Below are 23,622 nucleotides of genomic sequence, written 5' to 3' on the forward strand. Positions count from 1 at the left end.
CCAGCGATTTGCTTCCAACGTACATATTCTCATCCTGATAAGAAACCCTTTTTGTTTATATGCTTCGTTCGTGTACTTTAACTGTCCAACTTACTCCTTCCACAAATTCCTCCCATACCCACTCCCCTTAGCTACTTCACTCTGGCTAGAGAAGGCTCTTTTCAAACTTGAAGGATGATTTTACCCACCAGGGTATGTGAAGGAACCCGGGAAACAGTATTGTTTGGATTCCTTAGGCCTCCTAATGTATGGAGAAGGCAAAAATAATAAATAAGCATAAGTGGAACTTTAAATAATTCCAAACATCTTATAATTCAGTAAATAAGTGTATTTGAATTTAAGGTCAGTTATCAGTTAAAGCTGATTTTTTTAAAAACAAATTCAGTAGTTAGTACTCAAAAAAACATATATATCCATCTGTCTGGAATTACTTGTTCTTTAAAAGTTGGGCAACATAGTATACTAGAAAAGACATAATGCTAGGTTCTCTATTTCTAGTTCTGCCACTAACTAGAAGAATGTATCAGTCCTAACTTCTCTGTAAAAAAAGCCAAAGGCTGGCTGTGGTTTGGTCCAGGGCTCTGTGACATCACAAGGCACAGGTGGACACAATGGCTGTGTCCAGGACAAAGGAACAGGACATACTTGATAGCCTCAACCTGGCTGCATGTTAGAATCACCTGGGGTTTAAAAAATTTTTTTTTCTTTTTTAAAGAAAGGATGCCGACCTCCACTCCTAGAGATTCTGATTTCATTCAGCTGAGGTGGGACCTTGGCATAGGGTATTTTAAAAGGTCCCCAGGTGACTCAGTCAGCCGGGGTGGAGAAGCACTGCCTCAAGTAACACATTCCCGGTTGCAGCTGTGGCCTCTCAGACAGGTGTTTCTCTCACTCCGGGAGGCCCCTCAGGAATCACGGGTCATTTGCTTTAAGAGGAAGGAGATCTGAGTTAGTTTGGTCAGCAAAATCCTCTGACCCAACTGGAGATCAATGACAATGTCAGGTTCGAGGGATCTGACAGCACTATTTATTCAGATAATGTACGAAAAAAATCCGGTTTCCATGACAAACTTTCCCGCAGCCTTGACAAACAATGATTCCCTCATCTGAAATAGAGAGGGAAAATAATCCACTGAGGGAAGGGGTGGTTTTGAATGATAATTATAAATTAGTCTACTAACTAGGGAAATCATGTTTAATACAGAAGAGGACAACCCTGGATCAAGGTTCATTTTTTAATAGTGAAACATCATGCTGAGCAAAAAATGAAACTGACTTGGAATAATCACAGACAATTTATCTCCTGGGGTTTGGCAGTGGGAAAATTAATCTCATGACTGATATGAGGAGCCTATCAAGAGAGCACCACACACTGGGGGTCATGTCCACCCAAGCAAGTATCCTGGAACCCCTCTCATTGTGTAGAACGAAATGCTATTGATAAGATCTCACTAAAGAATACAGATTACAGATAAAGCAACATTTTCCTTATCCCCTCGCAAATCCACAGCCCACGTCGCCTGATGATAGAAGAGCTCCTTGTCTTATTGGTCTTCAAGAGCCTCAAAGAGAAATTCAATCAATACTTGCTGAGTGCCCACTACAGGGGGTACGACCGACTCACTGTGCTAAATGCCAGAGAGGATGCAAAGATAAGCAAAACACAGTCCCTGCCCTCTAGGACAAACCAGCAAGAGAAGTGCACCACCCCCATGCAGGGCACTTTCCTGGCCTCCTCCTCTCTCCCTCACTACCCTCTCCTGAGACCCACCTGAGCTAACTGAAGTCCCTCTATTGTGGCCCAAGGGCCAAGGCTACTCTCTCTCCTGTCATCATATACCCACTTCTTGGTGCCAGCACTTGGTGGGAGGTGGGGCCTCTGCAAAGGCGAACACCCCAGACCTGGCCTGATCATTAAAGAGTTCTACCTTTTCAGGATCCCTTGCCGAAGGCTGTGACTGCGGTATGGAAAAGAAACTTTGGTTAAAGGCTTCGTAGACATGAACTTTCGGTTTTACTATTCCAGAAACATTTGGGGGCAAGATCTTACTGAAAAACATGCACCTGCTTGGATATTATTAGACCTCAAGCAAAGAAAAGAGCTTAAACTGAGAACTTGGTGTAAGGGCCTCTTAACCTGCATTCTCCCCGTGACTGCCGGATTCAGTTGATATCCCTGATGGAGATGCTCAGGGCAAAGCAGTGTTTCCATCCCAAATCTGCATCTTTCTCTGACTGAAACAAAGGGTAAGAGGCTGCGACTCTCCTGGAAGGAACAAGAGCATCGTCTGAGCATTTCCCCAAGCTTACAGGGAAGCCTACTTTCTTCTCTTCTGGTCCTTCTCTAAATCCCATCTCTCCCTGCAACATGGCTTGGCCACCTCCTCAGGTGTGACTGGGGTATCTGGACTTATTTGTTCTAACAGATGTACCAGGACATAAGCACTGCAGGGGCTGCTCTTCAAAGGGAAGCGGGAGGATCAGATTCAGGGCTCAGTTCTGCCACTGGTGTACGACCACGGACAGGTCACCGGCCCTGTCTGGCCTCAGCTTCCTCATCTGTGTGCTCTGGGAACACAGCAGAGCAGTGACTGTTCAACTTGGGAGGGCAGGGTGATGCCTGAGTGAGGGTGGTACGTGCCCCAAAATACCACCCTTGAAGGTTCTAACCTGCTTGCACTGTGGTCATGCATCCCATTCCTTACGTAGGAGTGGGGTGGGGAAAATATTAAGACTTATTGATCTAAACCAGCAAGATCCCTTCTAGGAGTCTAACATACTTTGACGGGAAGCTAAACATTTATCCATACATGTTCCCACTGCTCACAATAGATCTGGAATGTTTTGGAAATTACCTTCAAAGAATATACTTTTGAATCCTCTAAGTGGTAGCAAGTCTCTCACTGGTTTTTAGAAACAACCAAAAATCCAAGTGTCCTCGATAAATTGTGCAATCAAGCTGGGTAATAGTATTGATCAAAACTTCAGTGTGGACCACGTCAAAGTTATATTTAAGCAGAGACTAGAAGGAATTGTGTAAGGATAATAGGCTTAATAATAAATATTTGCTTTTTTAGGGCTCTTTTTTTCATTTTAAAGTTGAATTACTAAATGAAGTTTAAAAAAAAGTAAAAAAAAAAAAAAAAAAGACTAATTTGTCTTTTGAACATGAACATTGACCCTGAAGGGGTTATTATTTTGGAAGAGACAACATTCTTTTGGATGAGTAAATCCAGGTACGTTTGTGGGAAAAACAAAACAAGACGCCAACAAATATTTCACTTTATTGTCAAGTGGTATGTTCATTTTGCTAGGAAAAAAAGCTGTATGGACAAGCTATATGTTTTAAGAACTATGGCCTCCAAAAGAGACAAAAAATGCATCAACTTTTGATTTACGAACAGTCTTGAGTCAAAATTTTAAATGGCCTCATAACCAACTATCAAAAGAATCTTGGGAATTCCCTGGCAGTCCAGTGGTCAGGACTCAGTGCTTTCATTGCCGTGGTCCAGGTTCAGCCCCTGGTCAGGGAACTAAGATCCTGCAACCTGTGCGGCACGGCCAAAAAATAATAATAATAATAATATTTTCTGCAGGGGGTGGGCTACCCTTAAAACCAAACTCACAGAATTATCCCAAGGTATTTCAGAGTGCTCATGGGAGCCACACCTGCTAGAAAGCTGACCTGAAACGACTGCAGACCAAAGGACCCTGCAAACAAGCTATTAACAAATCAGAATAAAACATTTTCTCAATAGCTTTTAGGTACATAGGGTGTCATAAAGAAACTTGTGGTTATTCAGGTCTTCAAAATATAAGCAAAATAAAACCTAAACATTCCATTTTCAGATTTAAAATCCACCCTGCTAAAAGAAAACAGCTTACTTTAAAATGGCTATCATGAAACCAATTTAAGGTTAGTTCTGTTCTTTTTAAAACATCTAATATTGCTTGGGGGCTGGAGAAGGGGACTGTAAAAGAGTACATATGACAAGCAAATTCCAGTTCTAGGAATTTATCCCAAGGAAATAATTAAGCAGTTAAGATGGGCTCAAGAGTTTAGCAGTAAGGTTTATCACAATTGTTTATAGTAATGAAAATTAAAAACAGCCTCAATATTTAAATGGTTGAATGGTCAAATTACAGTACACTCTTTCACAGAAGTATCACACAGCCAGTGAGAATAATGTTGTAGAATTAAATTTACTGACACAGAAAGATCCATGTTATATTCCAGTTTGGGGAAGAAAAACATTATCTCTGCAAATATGTGCACATAAAAATGTCTAGAAGGACATATATCAAGATATGAGGGCTTCCCTGGTGGCTCAGTGGTTAAGAATCCGCCTGCCAATGCAGGGGACACAGGTTCGAGCTCTGGTTGGGGAAGATCCCACATGCCGCGGAGCAACTAAGCCCGTGCACCACAACTACTGAGCCTGCGCTCTAGAGCCCGTGTTCTGCAACAAGAGAAGCCACCGAAATGAGAAGCCTGCTCACCGCAACGAAGAGTAGCCCCCGCTCGCCACAACTAGAGAAAGCCGCGTGCAGCAACAAAGCCTCAACGCAGCCAAGAAAAAAAAAAAAAAAAAAAGATATGAGTAGACTAGTCATCAGAGAAATGCAAACCAAAACTAAGGAGTTACAACTTCACCACCACTAGGATAACTATAATAAAGACAGATAATATCAAGTGTTGGGCATCTTTATGTCAGAGCTAAGACATATGTTAGACTGTTACAAGACAATAAAACTAACTTGACTTTAAAAATATATATATCAAGTGTTGGGGAGGATGTAGAGAAATTGGAACCCTCCTACACTGCAAGTGGGAATGTAAAATAGTGCAGCTGCTTTGGAAAACAGTTTGCTAGTTCCTCAAAAGGTTAGAGGGTTACCGCATGACCCAGAAATCCCACTCTTGGGTATATACCCAAGAAAAATCCATGGCCATTCAAAAATCTGTACCCAAATGTTCACAGCAGTATTCATAACAGCCAAAAAGCGGAAACCCTAATGTCCATCAAATGAAGAACGGATGAACAAAATGTGGTATATCCACATAATGGAATATTTATTCATCAATAAAAAGGAACAAAGCACCGATACAGGCTACAACATGGATGAACCTTGAAAACATTACGCTAAGTGAAAGAAGCCAGACACGAAAGACCACATGTAGCATGATTCCATTTATATGTAATGTCCAGAACAGGCAAATCTACAGAGACAAATGTAGATCAGTGGTTACCAGGGGCTGGGAGGTTTGTGGGAAATGGGGAGTGACAGCTAATGGGTATGGAGCTTCTTTGGGGGATGATGAAAATATCATAAAATTGATAGTGGTGGTGGTTGTACAATTCTGTGAATATACTAAAAGTGATTGAACTGTATATTTTAAATGTGTGAATTGTATGCTATGTGAATTATAGCTCAATAAAGTTGTTAAAATGTTAATAGAGATAATGTTTGGGTAACAGAATTATAGATATGTTGTGCTTTTTAAAAAAATTTAGACTATGCTTTCTTTTTTCTTTATTACGACAAATATGATAATACTTTGAGAGATTTTTTTTTCAAATCTTCCCATGTTATCATACAGAAAGCACCAAACACACAAAAGATTTGAAGAAAAGGAAATCACCTTTCTTATAATAGTGGAAAAACTGGAAAGAACCCATATGACCCCAGTGGGATGATCACCAGGCAAAGCATGGCTTATTACCACATCAACCCTGCTCAGCTAGGACCCCAGTCCCTAACCGGAGCTGGGCACAGAAGGCTCAAATGCTTTCTGAGTGGATAATGGTTTACTAAGGTGCTACTGAAAGTGACAAATGCAATGGTGCACTCAGAACATTTCCTAACAGGTCACAGGAGACATTCTGTGAAAAAAAAAAACTGAACAAAAATACAGAACACAGGGACTTCCCTAGTGGCACAGTGGTTAAGAATCCGCCTGCCAATGCAGGGGACACAGGTTCGAGCCCTGGCCCGGGAAGATCCCATGCGCCGTGCAGCAACTAAGCCCCCATGTGCCACAGCTACTGAGCCTGTGCTCTAGAGCCTGTGAGCCACAGCTACTGAGCCCACGTGCCACAGCTACTGAGCCCGCGAGCCACAGCTACTGAGCCCGCAAGCCACAGCTACTGAGCCCGCATGCCACAACTACTGAAGCCCACAGCGCCTAGAGCCCATGCTCCACAGCAAGAGAAGCCACCGCAATGAGAAGCCTGCGTGCAGCAACGAAGAGTAGCCCCCGCTCCCCGCAACTAGAGAAAGCCCGTACACGGCAACGAAGACCCAACACAGACAAAAAACTTTAAAAAATAAATAAATAATTAAATTAAGAACATATATATACAGAACACATTTTTACACTGTTCTACTTGCTATGTCTTTGTACATGAACAAAGATCATAAGATTATCAGAAGTGATGCAGAGACTGTGTAAAAGGAACTTAAAATTTTAAAAAGTCATGTAAGCAAGGACCTTGGGATTTTTTGTTTGTTTTTGTACGGTATCTGGGGGGGGGCGCATTTTAAGTTCTACTTTTCCCAGTCCATATGTGGTCTGGTGCACTCACTCATTTAAATATCTCTGAGCATGTGTTGCTCTGAGGCAGCAAAGTCTGAAACCAAACATGGGATATAGGTAGAGATAAAGATAGGAAAAAAAAAAAATCCCCAGCCCCTGGGAAATATAGCCAACCAGCATGTTTATTATTCACAGACTATGATTCACTGTCCCTATTTTTTAAGCCAGCCTCATACTCTAATCATATTGCTAGGTTACAGGCCCCGAGTTATGTGTGCGTAATAAAAACAGAATCCATCAAAATGATACATTAGGCTTTTCTCCCCTATATCATCTCTTCAGGGAGAACATTTGATCATTATAAAACATACACAATATTAAGCCTAAGGATTACTGTGGATTCCCCAAACCAAAGAGGTTTCCAATGAAAATGAAATAGTTATCCAATGATTCTTCAACCTGAAGAATGGAGACGCCATCGGAGGCAAGCAAATAACTATAACCCCCAGGCCCATGCAGATGGCACTGTTCTGTTCAGACATGAAGAAACCTTTACATAGCTCACTGGTTTTATATTTGGGAATATGGTCTACTGTCGAACTTTCTCAAGAATCACTCTCATACACTTTTCCTCTTGTGCACTTAGAAGCCATATGACTGCGGAGAGCCTCCTGGGCAGGCAAGTTAATGAAACAAAACAAACGCATGTGCACAACTACAGTCTAATTTCAGGATCAGCAGTCCTGAGAACATGAGCTTCATGAAACACCCTCCTCACTCTCCTCGTGGCAGCAGTATTAATACTCCAGACCTCCTATGAGGATAATTCATGCAGGTGATAACTATCAGAATAAATGATAAGCAAGGCCATTTCTAGTTAAGACTCATGTCTCCGTGTGTTTTTGCACACGCGTGATCTGCAATTCTCTGTGAAGTTGTTTATCCCCCTCTAAAACCAAAACATCGGGGGAATAAAAGAAATTACATATCCTCTAGCTGAAGAAAGTACCCTGCCTCACGTGCCACAGATCTCTTTGGTACTTGAGAGAAGTGACACCCAAACACTGTACAGTGAGGACCACAGGGCAGCAATGATGCAACACAAACCAACATTAGGCACAAGATCCAGGTCTAGGAAGGAGGTGAAAAACTCACTGACTGAATAAGCACCTTCTGGATTAAAAAAAGACAGCTCTGAGTGCTTAGTAACACCGATATAACTGCATTTTGCATCTGGTAGCTGGAGTCTCAGCTTGCAGGTGAGTCAATGTCTGGCTCAGACACACACTGAAGGAAAATCACAATATTGCCTCCTCTGCACTAGTTACTTCATCAATCAAAAAGAAACAGCATCAAAAAATATTCCTTGCTCAGGCATAGTATAACATTGAAAAATGATGACTTAGAGTAAAGAACACCTTTGGGGGGTGGCAAGGAGAATTTACATTATCTATGATGTGCCAGGTCCCTTCACACCTGTTAGTGTGTTAGCTGTCCCCATTTCACAGATCAGGAAACAGAGTCTCTAAGACTCTGAGGACACAGCTACCAAGGGACCAGAAAGAACCCAGGTTTGTCTGATTTTACAGTCAGTACATTCTGCACAACATCACTGGCTGCCTAGTTTAACTGCAAACTCTGCAATGCATTTCATTTAGAATTTTAAAATAATATTTCCCACTACGTTTGGGGATCGAAATTTTTACTGGTAGGTAATTCTGGGAGTGAAATTCTGACCTTTGCCCTTAAAAGCAGTTACACTAAAACATAACCTTTTGATAAGGGTTGGACTCTTTTACCATGAACTCTGAAAAGTCTGGATTTCTAAATACAATTTGGAAATATTTACATGAACCGAAACTATATTCCCAACTAAGGCTAAATAGTTATTTTTGGTTCTTTAGCCAAAGTTGTTCCATAACTGAAACACTAGACTCCAGTGACAGAATGGCACACGAAAAGGTGTGGCAAAGAAAACAACATACACAGGCTCTGGTGATACGCAATGACTGGTTTCCATGTCATACATGTTGGTCACTCTCTTTACACTCTTATTTGTGGACAGATGCCAGGCAGCAGTTAACCAATCCAAGATGAAATGTTCAAGTTCAAAACCTGACCCCAGTTTTGAAAGTGGATTTTTAAAAAATTCAATCAGAAGGAAAACTTAACTGACATGAGTTTTATTGTGAAGTGTGTACAAATTTTCCTTTAAAAAAAACCCCGGGATTTCCCTGGTGGCACAGTGGTTAAGAATCCGCCTGCCAATGGAGGGGACACGGGTTCGAGCCCTGGTCCAGGAAAATCCCACATGCCGCGGAGTAACTAAGCCCATGTGCCACAACTACTGAGCCTGCACTCTAGAGCCCACGAGCCAAAACTACTGAGCCCACGTGCCACAACTACTGAAGCCCAGGCGCCTAGAGCCCGTGCTCTGCAATAAAGAGAAACCACCCCAATGAAAAGCCTGTGCACTGCAACAAGGAGTAGCCCCCGCTCGCTGCAACTGGAGAGAGCCCGGGCGCAGGAGCAAGACCCAACGCAGCCAAAAATAAATTAATAAATTAATTTAAATAAATAAATAAATAACCCTGAATTTGAAAAAGGTGGCCTCGTATTACTTCAGGTGTTTCCAAATTCTTGTTACCCCAAGAGCACGGACTATTATTTACCTAAAATGCTTAACCTCCAAAGAGTTCATGCTGTGGCACTCAGGTATACACATGTCAATTCTCCACCTGGACACCTGGTACCTGATACACCACATTAAAAAGTACACAGTGGAGGTCATTAAACAGAACCTGCTCCAATGCACCATACCCACATCCTGAACAATACGTTTTGTTTCTTTTTTTTTTTTTTTAAACCACTCACTAATTTGGGTTCTTCCAACCAGAAGGGGAAAAAAAGCCAAGTCTGTCCACAAAATGTCCTCCCAGCCACGGTGCCCGAATCCACAGCCTGAGTGAAGGCCTGAAAGTTAAATAAATGTAAACCAGGCTCTTCTCTCCAGAAAAAGATGAAAAGACTTTTTGGACAGCCCCACGGTGCTCCCGTGAGGAGACAGTCTTCGTTTAAAGTTTCGAAGCGGCTTCACTGCTGTCCCACAAGGGGTCTTGAAAAAAAGGGTACCATTCCCACCGCTTAACCTGCTTAGCGATGTCTTGCTGCCCGAAAGGAAGCCCGCTGCCTCCAATGCCAAGAAACCTGCAAGGCAGGTAAGCAGAATCAACCCCTAGGGTAAGAACGCTTACCCACTTCCAGTGGCATTCGTTTCCCAAAGTTCTCGCATTTTGAAAAGTTCAAGCGAAGATTACAAACGCAAGACATTCCCTTCCCCTTGGTTACAGGGCCCTTTCTGCCCTCCCTCCGCGGCCACCGCCAGGCCGAGTTGGCGCCCACAGGCGGGAAGGGTCCGGCAGGTGGGGCGGCCTCCCAAGGGCCCGGGGCCTTCTGGAGACCCCGAGGTGCCGCTAGGACGACACAAAGTTGCGCCGGAGAGCACGCGGCCGGGTAGGCGCTGCTCGTGACAGCCGCGCTGGCCCGCGAGGCCCCTGGGTGGCGGACGCCTCGGCGGGGCCGGCCGTGGCCGCCACTCCGGCCGGTCAGGAGGCCGCCACTCCCCGCCCGGCGCCGTCTCCGCCCGGGCGCACGGAGCCTGGGGCCGCCGCCGCCGTGCTCCCGGCTCGGACCCCGGCCCGTCCCGCGCCGTTCCCCACCCCAACCTTCCCGGTCACTCACCCCGGGGCTGGGCAGCAGCAACGCCAGCAGCAGCAGCTGCAGTCGGGCAGGCATGGCGAGGACTCGGCCCTGGCTCCTGACCGGTCCGGCCGGCTCCAGGGGGGCGGTGCGGGCGGGCAGAGAACGGGGCGGGGGCGCCGCGACGAGAGCGCGGCGGCGGCCGGGACTCTGCAGACGCAGAGCTAACTAGGCGGTGGTGGCACCCCCATTCCCGGCCCTTTAAGTGCCGGGCGCCGGCGCTTCTTCCGGTCGGGGCGGGGAAGGAGGCGGGGCCGGCCTAGGGGCGGGCCTGGGATTGGGCGGGGCCCAGGCTTGGGGGCGGGCTGGGGCTGGCCTGGACGGGGCTGTCGCTGGAGGGGCGGGGTTATAGGCGGTGCCAAAGGCGGCTTGGGCCTCCGGCTGGCCTTGAGTGCCCCGGCCGCGGCGGCAGAAGAGCAGCAGGCTTCTGCGTCAGGCATCTAGGGACGCTGAGTGATCGAGGCAAAGAGCTTGTCTGAGGGCAAGGGGAGACCGGCAACCCCGCCACGCGGGCGCACTCCCTGCCCCAGGCGGTCCCAGTGATCCCGCTGAGAGATCCGCTGCGTCAGACTTGATCAGGAAAGGCCAGGAGACAGCCGGTGCCGAGTGTCCAGAGTCCCCGCTCCGCCTTCCCGCCGTGGTGGGATCGTCAGCGACCTCCGGAGTGAGGGTCGGCAGCTGGCAGGGGATTCCTGCAACCCGGCGCTTCTGCCCTGCGCGCGGCTATCGCCGAGTTCGCAGCCCTGGGGTCCTCCAGCTGCGCCTCAGTTAGTCCAAACGTCCCTTTCTTTGTCCTCAGGAATTCCCCTCAAATCATGTCCAACAGCCACCAGTTCCCTTTGGAATAACCACGGCCAAATCATTCGCCAAAAATTACAAGCAAAGAAGGAAACCATTTCAGCTGCTGGTGTCATGTGTGTTTATGTGGCATTTGTAGATGTGACCTCGTGAAGCTTGACATGTGTCCCAACTCGCTGGAGGGAGTGGGTTTGTTGAGGACTCATACGAGGTCCTTTTGAAGGCTGTGGGCTATTAACCTGATGTAAAGAGCCCCGCAGCTGTTTGGTCACTCTGTTCCATGCTGCCCTCCACTTTGATGGAAGCCTCTCTCCAGAGGACATTTGTAACAAGACAGAATAAACTAAGGTTCAGAGCACAACATTTCCATATTCTAGGAGAAAAGGAAAAAAAGGATGGCAGCTTCTCTAATTTTTCTTTTTTGTTTTTTTAATTAATTAATTTTATTTTTGGCTGCCTTGGGTCTTTGTCGCTGCCCGCAGGCTTTCTCTAGTTGTGGCGAGCGGGGGCTACTCTTCATTGCAGTGCGCGGGCTTCTCATTGCAGTGGCTTCTCTTGCTGCAGGAGCACGGACTCTAGGCGCATGGGCTTCAGTAGTTGTGGCATGCAGGCTCAGTAGTTGTGGCTCGCAGGCTCTAGAGCACAGTCTCAGTGGTTGTGGCCCACGGGCTTAGTTGCTCCACGGCATGTAGGATCTTCCTGGCCCAGGGCTCCAATCCGGGTGCCCTGCATTGACAGGCGGATTCTTAACCACTGCACCACCAGGGAAGCCCTCTAATTTTTCTTTTTCTTTTTTTTTTTTTTTAAGAAGATGTTGGGGGTAGGGGTTTATTTATTTATTTATTTATTTATTTATTTATTTATTTATTTATTTTTGCTGTGTTGGGTCTTCGTTTCTGTGCGAGGGCTATCTCTAGTTGTGGCAAGCAGGGGCCACTCTTCATCGCAGTGTGCGGGCCTCTCACTATCACGGCCTCTCTTGTTGTGGAGCACCGGCTCCAGACGCGCAGGCACAGCAGTTGTGGCTCACGGGCCTAGTTGCTCCGTGGCATGCGGGATCCTCCCAGACCAGGGCTCAAACCCGTGTCCCCTGCATTAGCAGGCAGATTCCCAACCACTGCACCACCAGGGAAGCCCTAATTTTTCTTGACTTGCTCGTATGACAGCCTAAGATTTTTCAGGGTTGGGGGAAAGGAGTAAGCAATGCTAGAGAAATAAAGAAGTAGGGACTGTATTCAATATCTTGTAATCACCTATAAGGGAAAAGAATCTGAAAAAGAATATATATATATATATATATATATATATATATATATATATATATATATATATATATATATGAATCACTTTCTCTACACCTGAAACTAACACAACATTGTAAAATCAACTATACTTCAATAAAAAATAATATAATTAAAAAAAAAAGTAGTGGGGGACTGACCAGATGTCTGACCTGGGTGCATGTGAGTCAATCCTATCCCACTAGAGCAGACAGAAATGCTCATGGTAAACCAAATCCCATCAGCAAAGTTCCCCATTCCCAACTTCATATGCCTGAATCACAGTCAAGGGACTAAACCCTTGCTGGAGAATCCAACACACCAGTTTAAGAGTAGAACAAATCTTGGCCACCGTGAAAGCAGTAGACACATTTTGAAAAGTGTTATCTGCATGTCTAAATGCAAACGGAGAGGTTTGAGATTGGCAAGGGGTGTGCAGAAACACAAGCTCCATCACTCCTGACCAGTGTGGCCAGGTGTCCAGGGAGGCGCCCACAGAAAGTGGGAGGAGCTCTTTAATGATTATCCGTCCAGCATGCAAGCTGACAACAGGATCTGTAAGACCACAGGGTTGAGTTAAAAGAGAAGCCTGATCAGGAAATGCTGCTTTCACATGCCTTCTCTGGTGCTTTTTCTCCGACAGAGTGACTCTAGGAGGGGAACTTTCCGTGCTGGAACTCTGGCAGCCCTTTTACAATTCAAAATGTCACTGTGACCCTGTAAGCACAGTAGATAAAACACAAAGAGGAATGCTTACCTCAATCTGACTCATAAATCAGTTTTAAAGATCCAATAAAGAAAAAAAAAAATCCATTCCAAGGAGACTGGACCAGGTAGGTATATTTATCTTGTACTCATCTGGACCAAATCTCCAGGCCATAACTGCACTGTTATAGGTTCTCAGAATTTCTTATGCACCAGTGAGGTTACTCGTATGCTTAATCAGACAGGCACATGTCTTGTGCCCGTCTCCATTTGATTGGCAACTCACACTGATAAGTTCTGGTTTTATTTACGGCAGCATTGCCCACAATCTTGTTCCATAGTCAAGTATTGTTTTAGACAGCTTTTTGCTTTTGATAAAGCAAAAGCTGGCATTGCTGATAAATACAGACAGAAATGGAAATATTTTTACAGGGTGCCTTTGAAGTGGACCTGCCCATAGAAAAGGCCTGAAAATGACCTTTCTGGAAGTTGTTTTAAATAACATCCACTAAACAAGGCAAAGGTCATGGTTTTAGTGTAAAGATAAGACCTCTTTTTCCACCAAGGTTAAAATATATGTTCAGCAAAGACTGGAGCAGGCAGGACCTGACTATGTCAGTAGAGGGGAGGGAGTGGTGGGAGAAAGTGAGCTAAAATCTTATTTTCACTTCTCTCTAAATCAGTGGCTCCCAAACTTGGAGTTTTTTAAAAAATAGATTCCCAACACCTTTTTCTGCCTTCCTCCCCCTACTGATTGTGAATCTCCTGTGGGTGGAGCCCTGTGGGGTGGAGACTGTGTGTTTTCCAGTTCCCGCAGGTGATAGGGGCAGCCAAGGTCCTGGAATCCGGCTCACTCATAATGTCCAGTGTTAATCCCTGTGGCCATTAATCCCTTTTCTTTATTTTAGCAAATGTCGCCCTCTAGTGGAAGTTATGATCCAGCCTTCAAATGTTTGTGCCTGTCTCAATTCTGTTTGAAACCCTTCAAAATTTCACTTAAAAATGATTATGAAGTTGGTTTGCAGATAGCTATTTAGTGAAAGAGTAGTTCCCTTTGAAGGAGACTTGAAAGGAAAAGCTGGTAAAACCAGAAAGGGAGGTCATGGTTGAAAGCTTCAGTACCATCTCAAAGGAACAGTGTCTTTACCAGGCTAAATCCACTTTGACTATTTTGAGTGACCTCCACGCTGCCGCTGCTCCCAAACAGACTTGAACTTACAGCACACGTTGAGGGGTAGTTAAGGGATAAATAAAACGATGAAGCAAGAGTTTCTGGTAGCAAGCTAAATGTTTATCTCCTTCACGTCCTAATTTTTAAAGGGAAATTCTTTAAAAGCCGCTGTCACTGTGAGCAGTTTGGTTCTTAGGTAAATAGAACCTTGGTTCTTCCTGTTCCAGGATGACTGGATTTGAAGAGATTGTGCCACTCACTCCGGAGAACTTCTCTTTACCACAGAATCCAATCTACTGTACACTTTTTTGCTACCGCAAAGATGATTCTTATCACAGTTAACATTGGTTGGCTGTGGGCTATTGTTTGGAAATGTGCAAACACACGTTTTATAGGACCAGCTCATGCTATCTGCACAGCAGTTCTATGAGGTAGTGTTCTTAGCCCCATTTTACAGATGATACATTGGAATCTTAAAAGATTAACAGTCAGGTGGGTAACACATAGCTAGTAAGCGGCACAACATGGATTTTTTTTTCCTTTGGCTGTACCGCACATCACGTGGGATCTTAGTTCCCCGACCAGGGATTGAACCTGGGTCCACAGCAGTGAAAGTGCTGAGTCCTAACCACTGGACCACCAGGGAATTCCCAGCACAACCTGGATTAGAACTTAGCTGTCAAAAAAAAAACAAAAAACAAAAAACTCAGCTGTCTACATAACTTCGGAGTTCATTGAGGCAACCACAGATGCTGCAGCCTGTTCCACCATCGCTGGTTGTTATCCTCGCCCCTCCCCCAGCATAGTGACAAGGTACCATTCTGTGGCCCGTAAATGTGGTTAGGCAGGAGCCCACACTGCCTTGTCCCTGGAATACTATTAACAAACAGAAGTTTGTACAAATATGTGGTGATAAGGGGCATTGCCTCAAATAACATGTAAGTCTCCTGATCTCACCTGGGGGTTGATTGTGCAAAAGCACAACTCACAAAAGGCACCAACCAGCCACCTGGGAGAGAAGAGTGAGCTTTCCCCTGGGGCTTCTGCCCTGGGAGGGAGCTCAGTCTAATCCTGATTATTTGTTCACTTGCCTCTGAGCTGTTGTATTTTACACCCATTTGTGCTGAGTCTATATGCCACCATGGTGAAGTGTCCATAGTGGTACCAGTGTATCGTATATTAATATTCTCAAAGGGCCAGCTCAGTGCCAACGTGGCAACGGCCATCCTCTCAGAGTGCCTCTTCTTCCTCACTGGTCAGTCCCTCCTAATCCCCTGGGATCCAGCTTATTTCAACAGAACTCTCTGGAAACTTCTCTCAAGCAGCTCATATTCTTCCTCCTGCAAAATCCCAGTGGGCTTATCTTTTTTACCCTGGGCCTCTCTTCAGTTCACGTGTTTTTGTTTGGTTGGTTTTTGGGTTTTTTTGGTCGTGCCGCCTGACTTGTGGGATCTTAGTTCCCGGACCAGGAATTGAACCCAAAGCCTCGGCAGTGAGAGTGCAGAGTCCTAACCACTGGACTGCCAGGGAATTCCCTCAGGTATGTTAACAGTTCTTTTTTCTTGAACTTTTCCTCCTTGGATAGTACCATTTTCTGGCTTTCCTCCTGTCTCTCTGCTCTTTTTCCTCCTTGCAGACTGTATTTCTTAAGGTTCAAGATATATACCTTACCTGTTCTCTCTCTCTCCTTTCTAAGAGAGCTCATTCACAGACATAACCAAATTTTATTTTTTTTAATTTTTTAAAAAATATTTTTGAGTATTTTTTCTTTTTTAAAAATATTTATTTATTTATTTTTTTGGCTGTGCTGGGTCTTCGTTGCTGAGCGCCGGCTTTCTCTAGTTGCGGTGAGCAGGGGCTATTCTTCGTTGTGGTGCGCGGGCTTCTCATTGCGGTGGCTTCTCTTGTTGTGGAGCACAGGCTCTAGGCGTGCGGGCTTCAGTAGTTGCGGTTTGCAGGCTCAGTAGTTGTGGTGCACGGGCTTAGTTGCTCCACAGCATGTGGGATCTTCCCAGGGATCAAACCCGTGTCCCCTGCATTGGCAGGCAGATTCTTAACCACTGCGTCACCAGGGAGGTCCACAACCAAATTTGAGAGTAGAAAGAAACTTTAGCTATAATTTTGTCACCTTCATTTTGCAGATGACCTCATCTTTGACCTCGGACGGTTACCACTCATTCATTCATTTATTCATTCATTCCTTTAACAAATACTATCAAGGGCTTCTGAGTTCAAAGGATTGGTACCATGAAGGAATATCACAGTTTGCAAGTTGGTAAAGGTGATAGGACGTGCACAACGTACAAGGCCAACTGTGAAAAGTGCAAGAAGGTGAGAATAAACTCAGAGACAGAACTATGGTGTTCAAGAGAGAGATGGGTCTGGTGGAAGGAAGGAGGTGGGATGGATAGAGCAGGGAGGGCTTCATGGAAGAAGTGGTATCTGGGCTAGGCCTTTTGTCAGATTTGATAGGGGAAAGGAATAGTCTAGGGGGAAAGGAGGCCCCGAACAGAAGCCTGGAGAAGGGAAAGGACTGCGTGGCTTCATGGAAGCCCCAGCTGCCTCATTAATGAGCTCGTGTGCTTGCTTCGGCAGCACATACACTAAAAACAAGTGAGCTCGTGCTTGACTTCTACCCAGAGGAGCAGCGGGAGATGAGCCAGGGCAGGCAGGATGGGCCGGTGGGTGGGGGCGTTAATGTCAGGCTGGGCTTTCTTAGCAGGCAGCAGAGTGAGATGGGACTGAAGGTACACTTCGGGGGGAGAGTTCGGGCAAAAGACAGGCATTTGAGAGACATCAGGAGCCGGTTAACAAGGGTTATTTGGGCCTTAACCTAGAGCAAGAAAAGGAAGGGGGGACCAAGGCTGATACAAGAGACCTTGCCAAAGCAGGATGGAAAATATTTGACTGGTGCAGTTAAACAAACAAGAAGATTCAGAAGAAGGAATTCAACAACAGTTATCAAGTGTTTACCATGTTCAAGGGACCGTATTACCAAACTGAACTTGGGTCCACTTGCCTGCCTCAAAGCAAAGCCAATTCACTGACACCAGGTTGTGATGAAGGAAAGCATAGTGTTTATCTGCAGCTCGCCAAACAAGGAGTATGGGAGTGGCTCATGCTCAAAACTCCCTGTTATTGGCTTTCAGGGATGGGTTTTTAAGGCAACACTTGGGGTGAGGGCTTCAGGGTACATGACTTTCTTCTGATTGGTTGGTGGTGAGGTAATAGGGTGATGTTTCAGGAATCTTAACCATCAAGTTTCTGGTTTCAACCAGTTTGGGGTCTACCTGCTTTTGCTCAGCTTAGAGTCACCATCCTCCACTTGGATGGGCAGTCTAATTTCCTGCAGAACTCAAAGATATGTGTGTCAGATCATTACGTACCTCCCCTGAGGAGGAACAAGGACTCTGTTTTATGGCTGAACTGTTGTCATTACTTTTCTTGTTTAACTGATTTTCCTTTGTTTCTGCATTCCTTCACTTCCCTAATTCCCAAGTCCTGCTCAGTTTCAGCTGTTCTCACCATGGAGGGAGCAAGTGAACAGGAGTCAGGGCCCGCCTTGGAAAAAGGGCAGATATGCTAGGTGGTGCTGGCTCTGCCCTAGTGGGCACCTACCCTGGTGAGGCCAATCATTCTACTCTACTGTGGTAGCTAAGTTTCCAAAGATGGCCCCAAACAATACTTTCCCTCCTTATAAGCCATGCTGCTCTTCCCTTCAAAAGTAAGAGCTATTTCCCTTCCCTTTGAACCTGGACTGTCCCCGTGACTGGTTTTGACCGGAAGTGACATTCTGAGGCTTCCCAGCCCAAGTTTAAAAGGCATGGCAACTTCCATTTCCTTCCTCTTGGAATACCTGCTCCTGGAATCTAGCTGCCATCTTGGGAGAAGCCCAAGCCACACTCAGGCCACATGGAGGAGAATGGAGTTGCTTTAATCAACAGCTCCCAGCTGCCAGCCATCTAGGTGAGCCATTTTGGATGTTTCAGCCCAATCAAGCTCCAGGGTGACCACATGGAACAGAAGTCCCTCTCTGCTGAGACGGTAAGCAGAGAGGGTAGGGGGTCTCCAGAGAAAGAGAACCAGGCATGGCTTTCTTGACATAAGAGAAGCCATTATTGGCCTAAGCTATTTTGTGATCTAAGCCTGGCCACGATGCTTGCCCTTGAACAGGTCTCAGTAATTAAAGGTATTAAGGCAAGTGAGGGAATGCAGGGGCAAAGGAAACACAGTCAAGAAAAAATAGTTCAGTGATAACACAGAGTCCTAGTTCCTCCTCAATAGATATACATAATAATCTGGTACAGTCTTTTGAGTTGTTCTACAGGAATTTAGGCCCCCACCCAGGTGGAGGATGGCTAAGACCCCAGACTGGTCTGAACCTAAGGAATGATGTTAACTTTTTCTGACCTTTGTGCCTTCAGTCAACTAAAGCTTGGACTCTCTCAAACTTTGCCCCAATTCTGTGCTGAATTCTGCTCTACTCAAGGCCCTTCATGAATATGCACACACTGCCCCAGCCTCTTCGTGAATATGCATGACTGCATCAGCATCTTCATGAATATGCATATACCCTTAGCTTAAAATTTCCCCGGTTTTGCTGCTTGGGGAGACACTGCTTTACGAAATATCCCCAGCGTTCTCCTTACTTGCTGCAAGTAATAAATCCTTCCTTCTCCCAGTCTTTGGCTTGGTTGTGTCTTTTGGCTTGACACCTACCAAGAGGCAAACCCTGTTTTCAGTTAACAAGGCTAGTTAACTCACAGATCTGTGAGAGATAATAAAATGGCTGTTGTTTTAAACCACTAAGTTATGTAGTGGTTTGTTGTGCAGTAATAGTTAGCCAAAACAGCTACCCATCTAACCAACTTTACTTGACCCATGGGTAGGCTTGTATCCAATCTGGCCCCAACTAGAGGAATGAAAAGAGACTCGTTTCCTTTTTACCGGCAAGGCTGGGAGGTGTGAGGCCCAGGAGCTGCCTCCATCATGTAAAGAAAGCCAACACAAAAGAAAAAAGTTGACAAGTAAAGAGAAGCACAGATGCAGTCAAGGAGCCCTGTACAAGCTTAAGTTCTGATTCTAGTTGGCTTGACATCAGCCTGCACAGCTCTTCTTCCCCTATTTAAACAAACCTTCCCCTATTTATCCCAGCTAGTTTGAGATGGGTTTCCATCACTTGCAACCAATAATCCCTGATTAAAATGCTAGCTCAACATTTCTAAGAGGACTAAATCAACAATATACATGACTACACCTGGCCCATGACCTACACTAAAGACATCATTTTACACTCACCATATTGGCAAACGTATAAAAAGTGTGACGATATCAAGAGTTGGTGAGGGTGGAGGCCAATGTGGGAGTGCAGATTAGAGCCTCCACTTTGGAAAATAATTTGCTATTATCTGGAAAGTTGGAAATGTGCTTACCTAGCAATTGTGCTTCTATGTGCATACCCCAAAGGATCTTTTGCACACACACAAGAATATTCAGAACAGCTTTGTTTGTCATACTAAAAACTGAAAGATATTTTAAACATCTAACCTAAAGAGGAGAGATGTATAAACTGCAGTATAATTGTGTACTGGGACGCTACACAGTAGTGAAACTGGTCGCATTACTACAATTCCTGGTTGCATTACATACAACATGAATGTCACCAATATTAAGCTATAAAAAGACCAAGTCACAGAAGAATATATACAGTATATTCTATTTCTATAAAGCTCAAAGTCAGGCAAAACTAAATAATATACAAATATGTGAAGCAAAAGTCTAAAAAAAAAGCAAAAACCAGACAAACTCAAAATTCAGGACAGTGGTTTTCTCTGTCAGAAGGGGCCGAAAGTGAGCTTTAAAGTTACTGATGATGTCATTTCTCTTAAACTAAGTGGTATCTGAATGTTCAATTTATTAATATCTCCAAATCACACATATACTTTTATGTACTCTCTGTATTCAGAGATACTTCAAAATCAAAATTTAAATGAATTTTTAAAAATTGGAGTATAGTTGATTGATGATGTTGTGTTGGCTTCAGGTATAGAGCATAATGATTTGGGAATTTTTGTAGATTATATTCCATTATGGGTTATTAGAAGATACTGGGTATAATTCCTTGTGATAGGCAGTAAATTCTTTTTTTTTTTTAAGCACCCTTCTTTACATTCATGTATTCTTTTTTTTTTTTTTGGATATAATTTTATAGCAGTAAACTCAGTAAAGACATTTTCATAGGTCAGTGAAAAAAAGGTAAAATCTTTCGCATATGAGGCATAAAATCACGTTAATGTAAACTGACAGAATGTGTGGTACTGGAACAATAGAGAGGACTGTGAAATAGAATAAAATTAAAAGTAGAGCCCGGGGCTTCTCTGGTGGCACAGTGGTTGAGGGTCTGCCTGCCGATGCAGGGGACGCAGGTACGTGCCCTGGTCTGGGAGGATCCCACATGCCACGGAGTGGCTGGGCCTGTGAGCCATGGCCGCTGAGCCTGCACGTCCGGAGCCTGTGCTCCGCAATGGGAGAGGCCACGACAGTGAGAGGCCCACGTACCGCAAAAAAAAAAAAAAAAAAAAAAAAAGTAGAGCCCGAATAATGTGGAACCCTAGTACATGATAAAAGTAGCATCTCAAACCACTGCTTCAAAAATGGGCTTTTTACGAGTTAATTAATTAATTAATTAATTAATTAATTACTTTTTGGATGTGTTGGGTCTTCGTTGCTGCACCCGGGCTTTCTTTAGTTGAGGCGAGCAGGGGCTGCTCTTCATTGCAGTGCGCTGGCTTCTCATTGCGGTGGCTTCTCTTGTTGCAGAGCACGGGCTGTAGGTGCGCAGGCTTCAGTAGTTGTGGCATGCAGGCTCAGTAGTTGTGGCTCACTGGCTCTAGAGCACAGGCTCAGTAGTTGTGGCGTACAGGTTTAGTTGCTCCGCGGCATGTGGGATCTTCCTGGACCAGGGCTTGAACTCGTGTCCCCTGCATTGGCAGGCAGATTCTCAGCCACTCCAAACTCTGTAACTCCACACTCCGGAAGCCCTCCTTTTCCACATGCTGCCTCTCCCCTTCCCTCATTCATTTATTTTTATTTATTTTTAATTTTATTTTTTGGCTGTGTTGGGTCTTCATTGCTGCACATGGGCTCTTCTCTACTTGTGGCGAGCAGGGGCTACTCTGTTGTGGTTTGTGGGCTTCTCACTGTGGTGGCTTCTCTTGTCCCCAAGCACAGGTTCTAGGTGCACAGGCTTCAGTAGCTGCAGCACGCGGGCTCAGTAGCTGTGGCACAGGGGCTTGGTTGCTTCACAGCGTGTGGGATCTTCCCGGATCAGGGATCAAACCCGTGTCCCTTGCATTGGCCGGCAGATTCTTAACCACTGCGCCACCAGGGAAGTCCCTAGGCAGTAAATTCTTGTTGCTTTTCTATTTTATGTACACTAAGTTTGTTTCTGTTAATCCCATACTCCTAATTTGTCTCTCTCCCCTTTGGTAACCATAAATTTATCTTCTGTGTCTGTGAGTCTGTTTCTGTTTGTATATACATTCATTTGTATTATTTTTTAGAGTCCACATATAAGTGATATCATATAGTCTTTGTCATTCTCTGACTTATTTCACTAAGCATAATATTATTTAGGTCCATCCACACTGCCACAAATGGCAATATTTCATTCTTTTTTATGGCTGAGTGATATTCCACTGTGTGTGTGTGTGTGTGTGTGTGTGTGTGTGTGTGTGTGTGTGTGCGCGCGCCACAGCTTCCTAAACCATTTGTCTGTTGATGGGCACTTGGGTTGTTTCCATGTCTTGGCTATTGTAAATTGTGCTGCTATGGGGGCTTCCCTGGTGGCGCAGTGGTTGGGAGTCCGCCTGCTAATGCAGGGGGCGCAGGTTCGTGCCCTGGTCCAGGAGGATCCCACATGCCACAGAGTGGCTGGGTCTGTGGGCTGTGGCCGCTGGGCCTGCATGTCCGGAGCCTGTGCTCTGCAGCGGGAGAGGCCACAACAGTGAGAGGCCTGCGTACCGCAAAAAAAAAAAAAAAAAAAAAAAAATTGTGCTGCTATGAACAATGGGGTACGTGTATCTTTAAATAACTTTTTTAAAGGCAAATATTGTCACATTGGGATAAACACTATCATCCAACCATATGCCTCATACAAAGGACACAGTAAGAATAAAATAACATGGAAAGGTTAGAAATAAACGGATGGGCAAACTTATATCAGACAAACAAACAAAAAACAGACATGAGTAATAATGCTAATGTGAGATAAATTAGAACTCAAGGCAAAACACATAAATAACTTAGTTATTTTATACACAGATATGTGTAATCCACAATGGAAATATTATCAGCCACAAACTATAATGAGAATAAATAGCATAGCCTCAAAATGTACAAACAAATAACAATAGAGGGCTTCCCTGGTGGTGCAGTTGTTGAGAGTCCGCCTGCAGATGCAGGGTACACAGGTTCGTGCCCCGGTCCAGGAAGATCCCACATGCTGCAGAGCGGCTGGACCCGTGAGCCATGGCTGTTGAGCCTGTGCATCCGGAGCCTGTGCTCCACAACGGGAGTGGCCACAACAGTGAGAGACCCACATACCGCAAAAAAATAACAATAAAAATAATCATGGAAAATGACGGAAGCATATTTTTTAATTTTTTGTTTTAAATTTTTATACAATAAAATTAAATCTTTTGGGTGAACGGTTCTGAGTTTTGACAAATGCATAAAGTCCTGTAACCACCAACACAATCAAGATACAGAAAAAAATCTATCACCCTCAAAAATGCCTTTGTGCTGCCTTTGTAGCCAAATGCTCCTCACACCCCCAATCTCTTGGGAGTTCTTTGATCTGTTCTCCATCCTTATAGTTTTGTCTTTTCTATAATGTCATATAAATGGAATTATGGCATCCTTTGAGTCTGGCTCCTTTCCCACCGCATAACACCCCTGAGATTCTTCCACGTGTGACATGTGTTGATAGTTCATTCTATTTTTGGCAATATTTTATGGCCAAGTAGCATTTAGTTGTAAGGATGTACCTCAATTGCTTACCACTTACCCACTGAAGTGCTTTTGAGTGATTGCAGTTTTAGGGGATTATGAAAATGGTTGTACTATTTTGCATTCCCACACAGTAATGAAGAAAAGTTCTTGCTGTTTTGCATCCTTGCCTGCATTTGGTACTTGAAGCATGATCTTAACACTTCACTATTAATCAATGAGAATACCTACACTCCCAATTAAGTATAAAATACAGAGAGAAATTTGGACAACATAATTACAGCTAAGATTGAATTAATAATTTTTTTTCAATTAATTAATTAATTAATTAATTAATTTTTGGCTGCATTGGGTCTTTGTTG

The 23,622-nt window shown here is 44.6% G+C and overlaps 1 protein-coding gene across 3 annotated transcripts in view; it reads right to left on the reverse strand.

Moving 5' to 3' along the window:
* Positions 1–10,520, reverse strand: part of ERN1 (endoplasmic reticulum to nucleus signaling 1) — an 85,547-nt gene extending 75,027 nt beyond the window's left edge. For all 3 annotated transcript variants that reach the window (XM_082604289.1, XM_082604291.1, XM_082604290.1), the window contains exon 1: positions 10,280–10,520. In XM_082604289.1, coding sequence (XP_082460415.1) covers positions 10,280–10,333 — 54 coding nt within the window. In that variant the 5' untranslated portion in view covers positions 10,334–10,520. The remainder of the gene's footprint in view (positions 1–10,279) is intronic.
* Between the last annotated feature and the right edge of the window lie 13,102 nt (positions 10,521–23,622).

The sequence above is a fragment of the Mesoplodon mirus genome (genome assembly GCF_964341445.2).
Source record: "Mesoplodon mirus genome assembly, chromosome: 18".
Lineage (NCBI taxonomy): Eukaryota > Metazoa > Chordata > Mammalia > Artiodactyla > Ziphiidae > Mesoplodon > Mesoplodon mirus.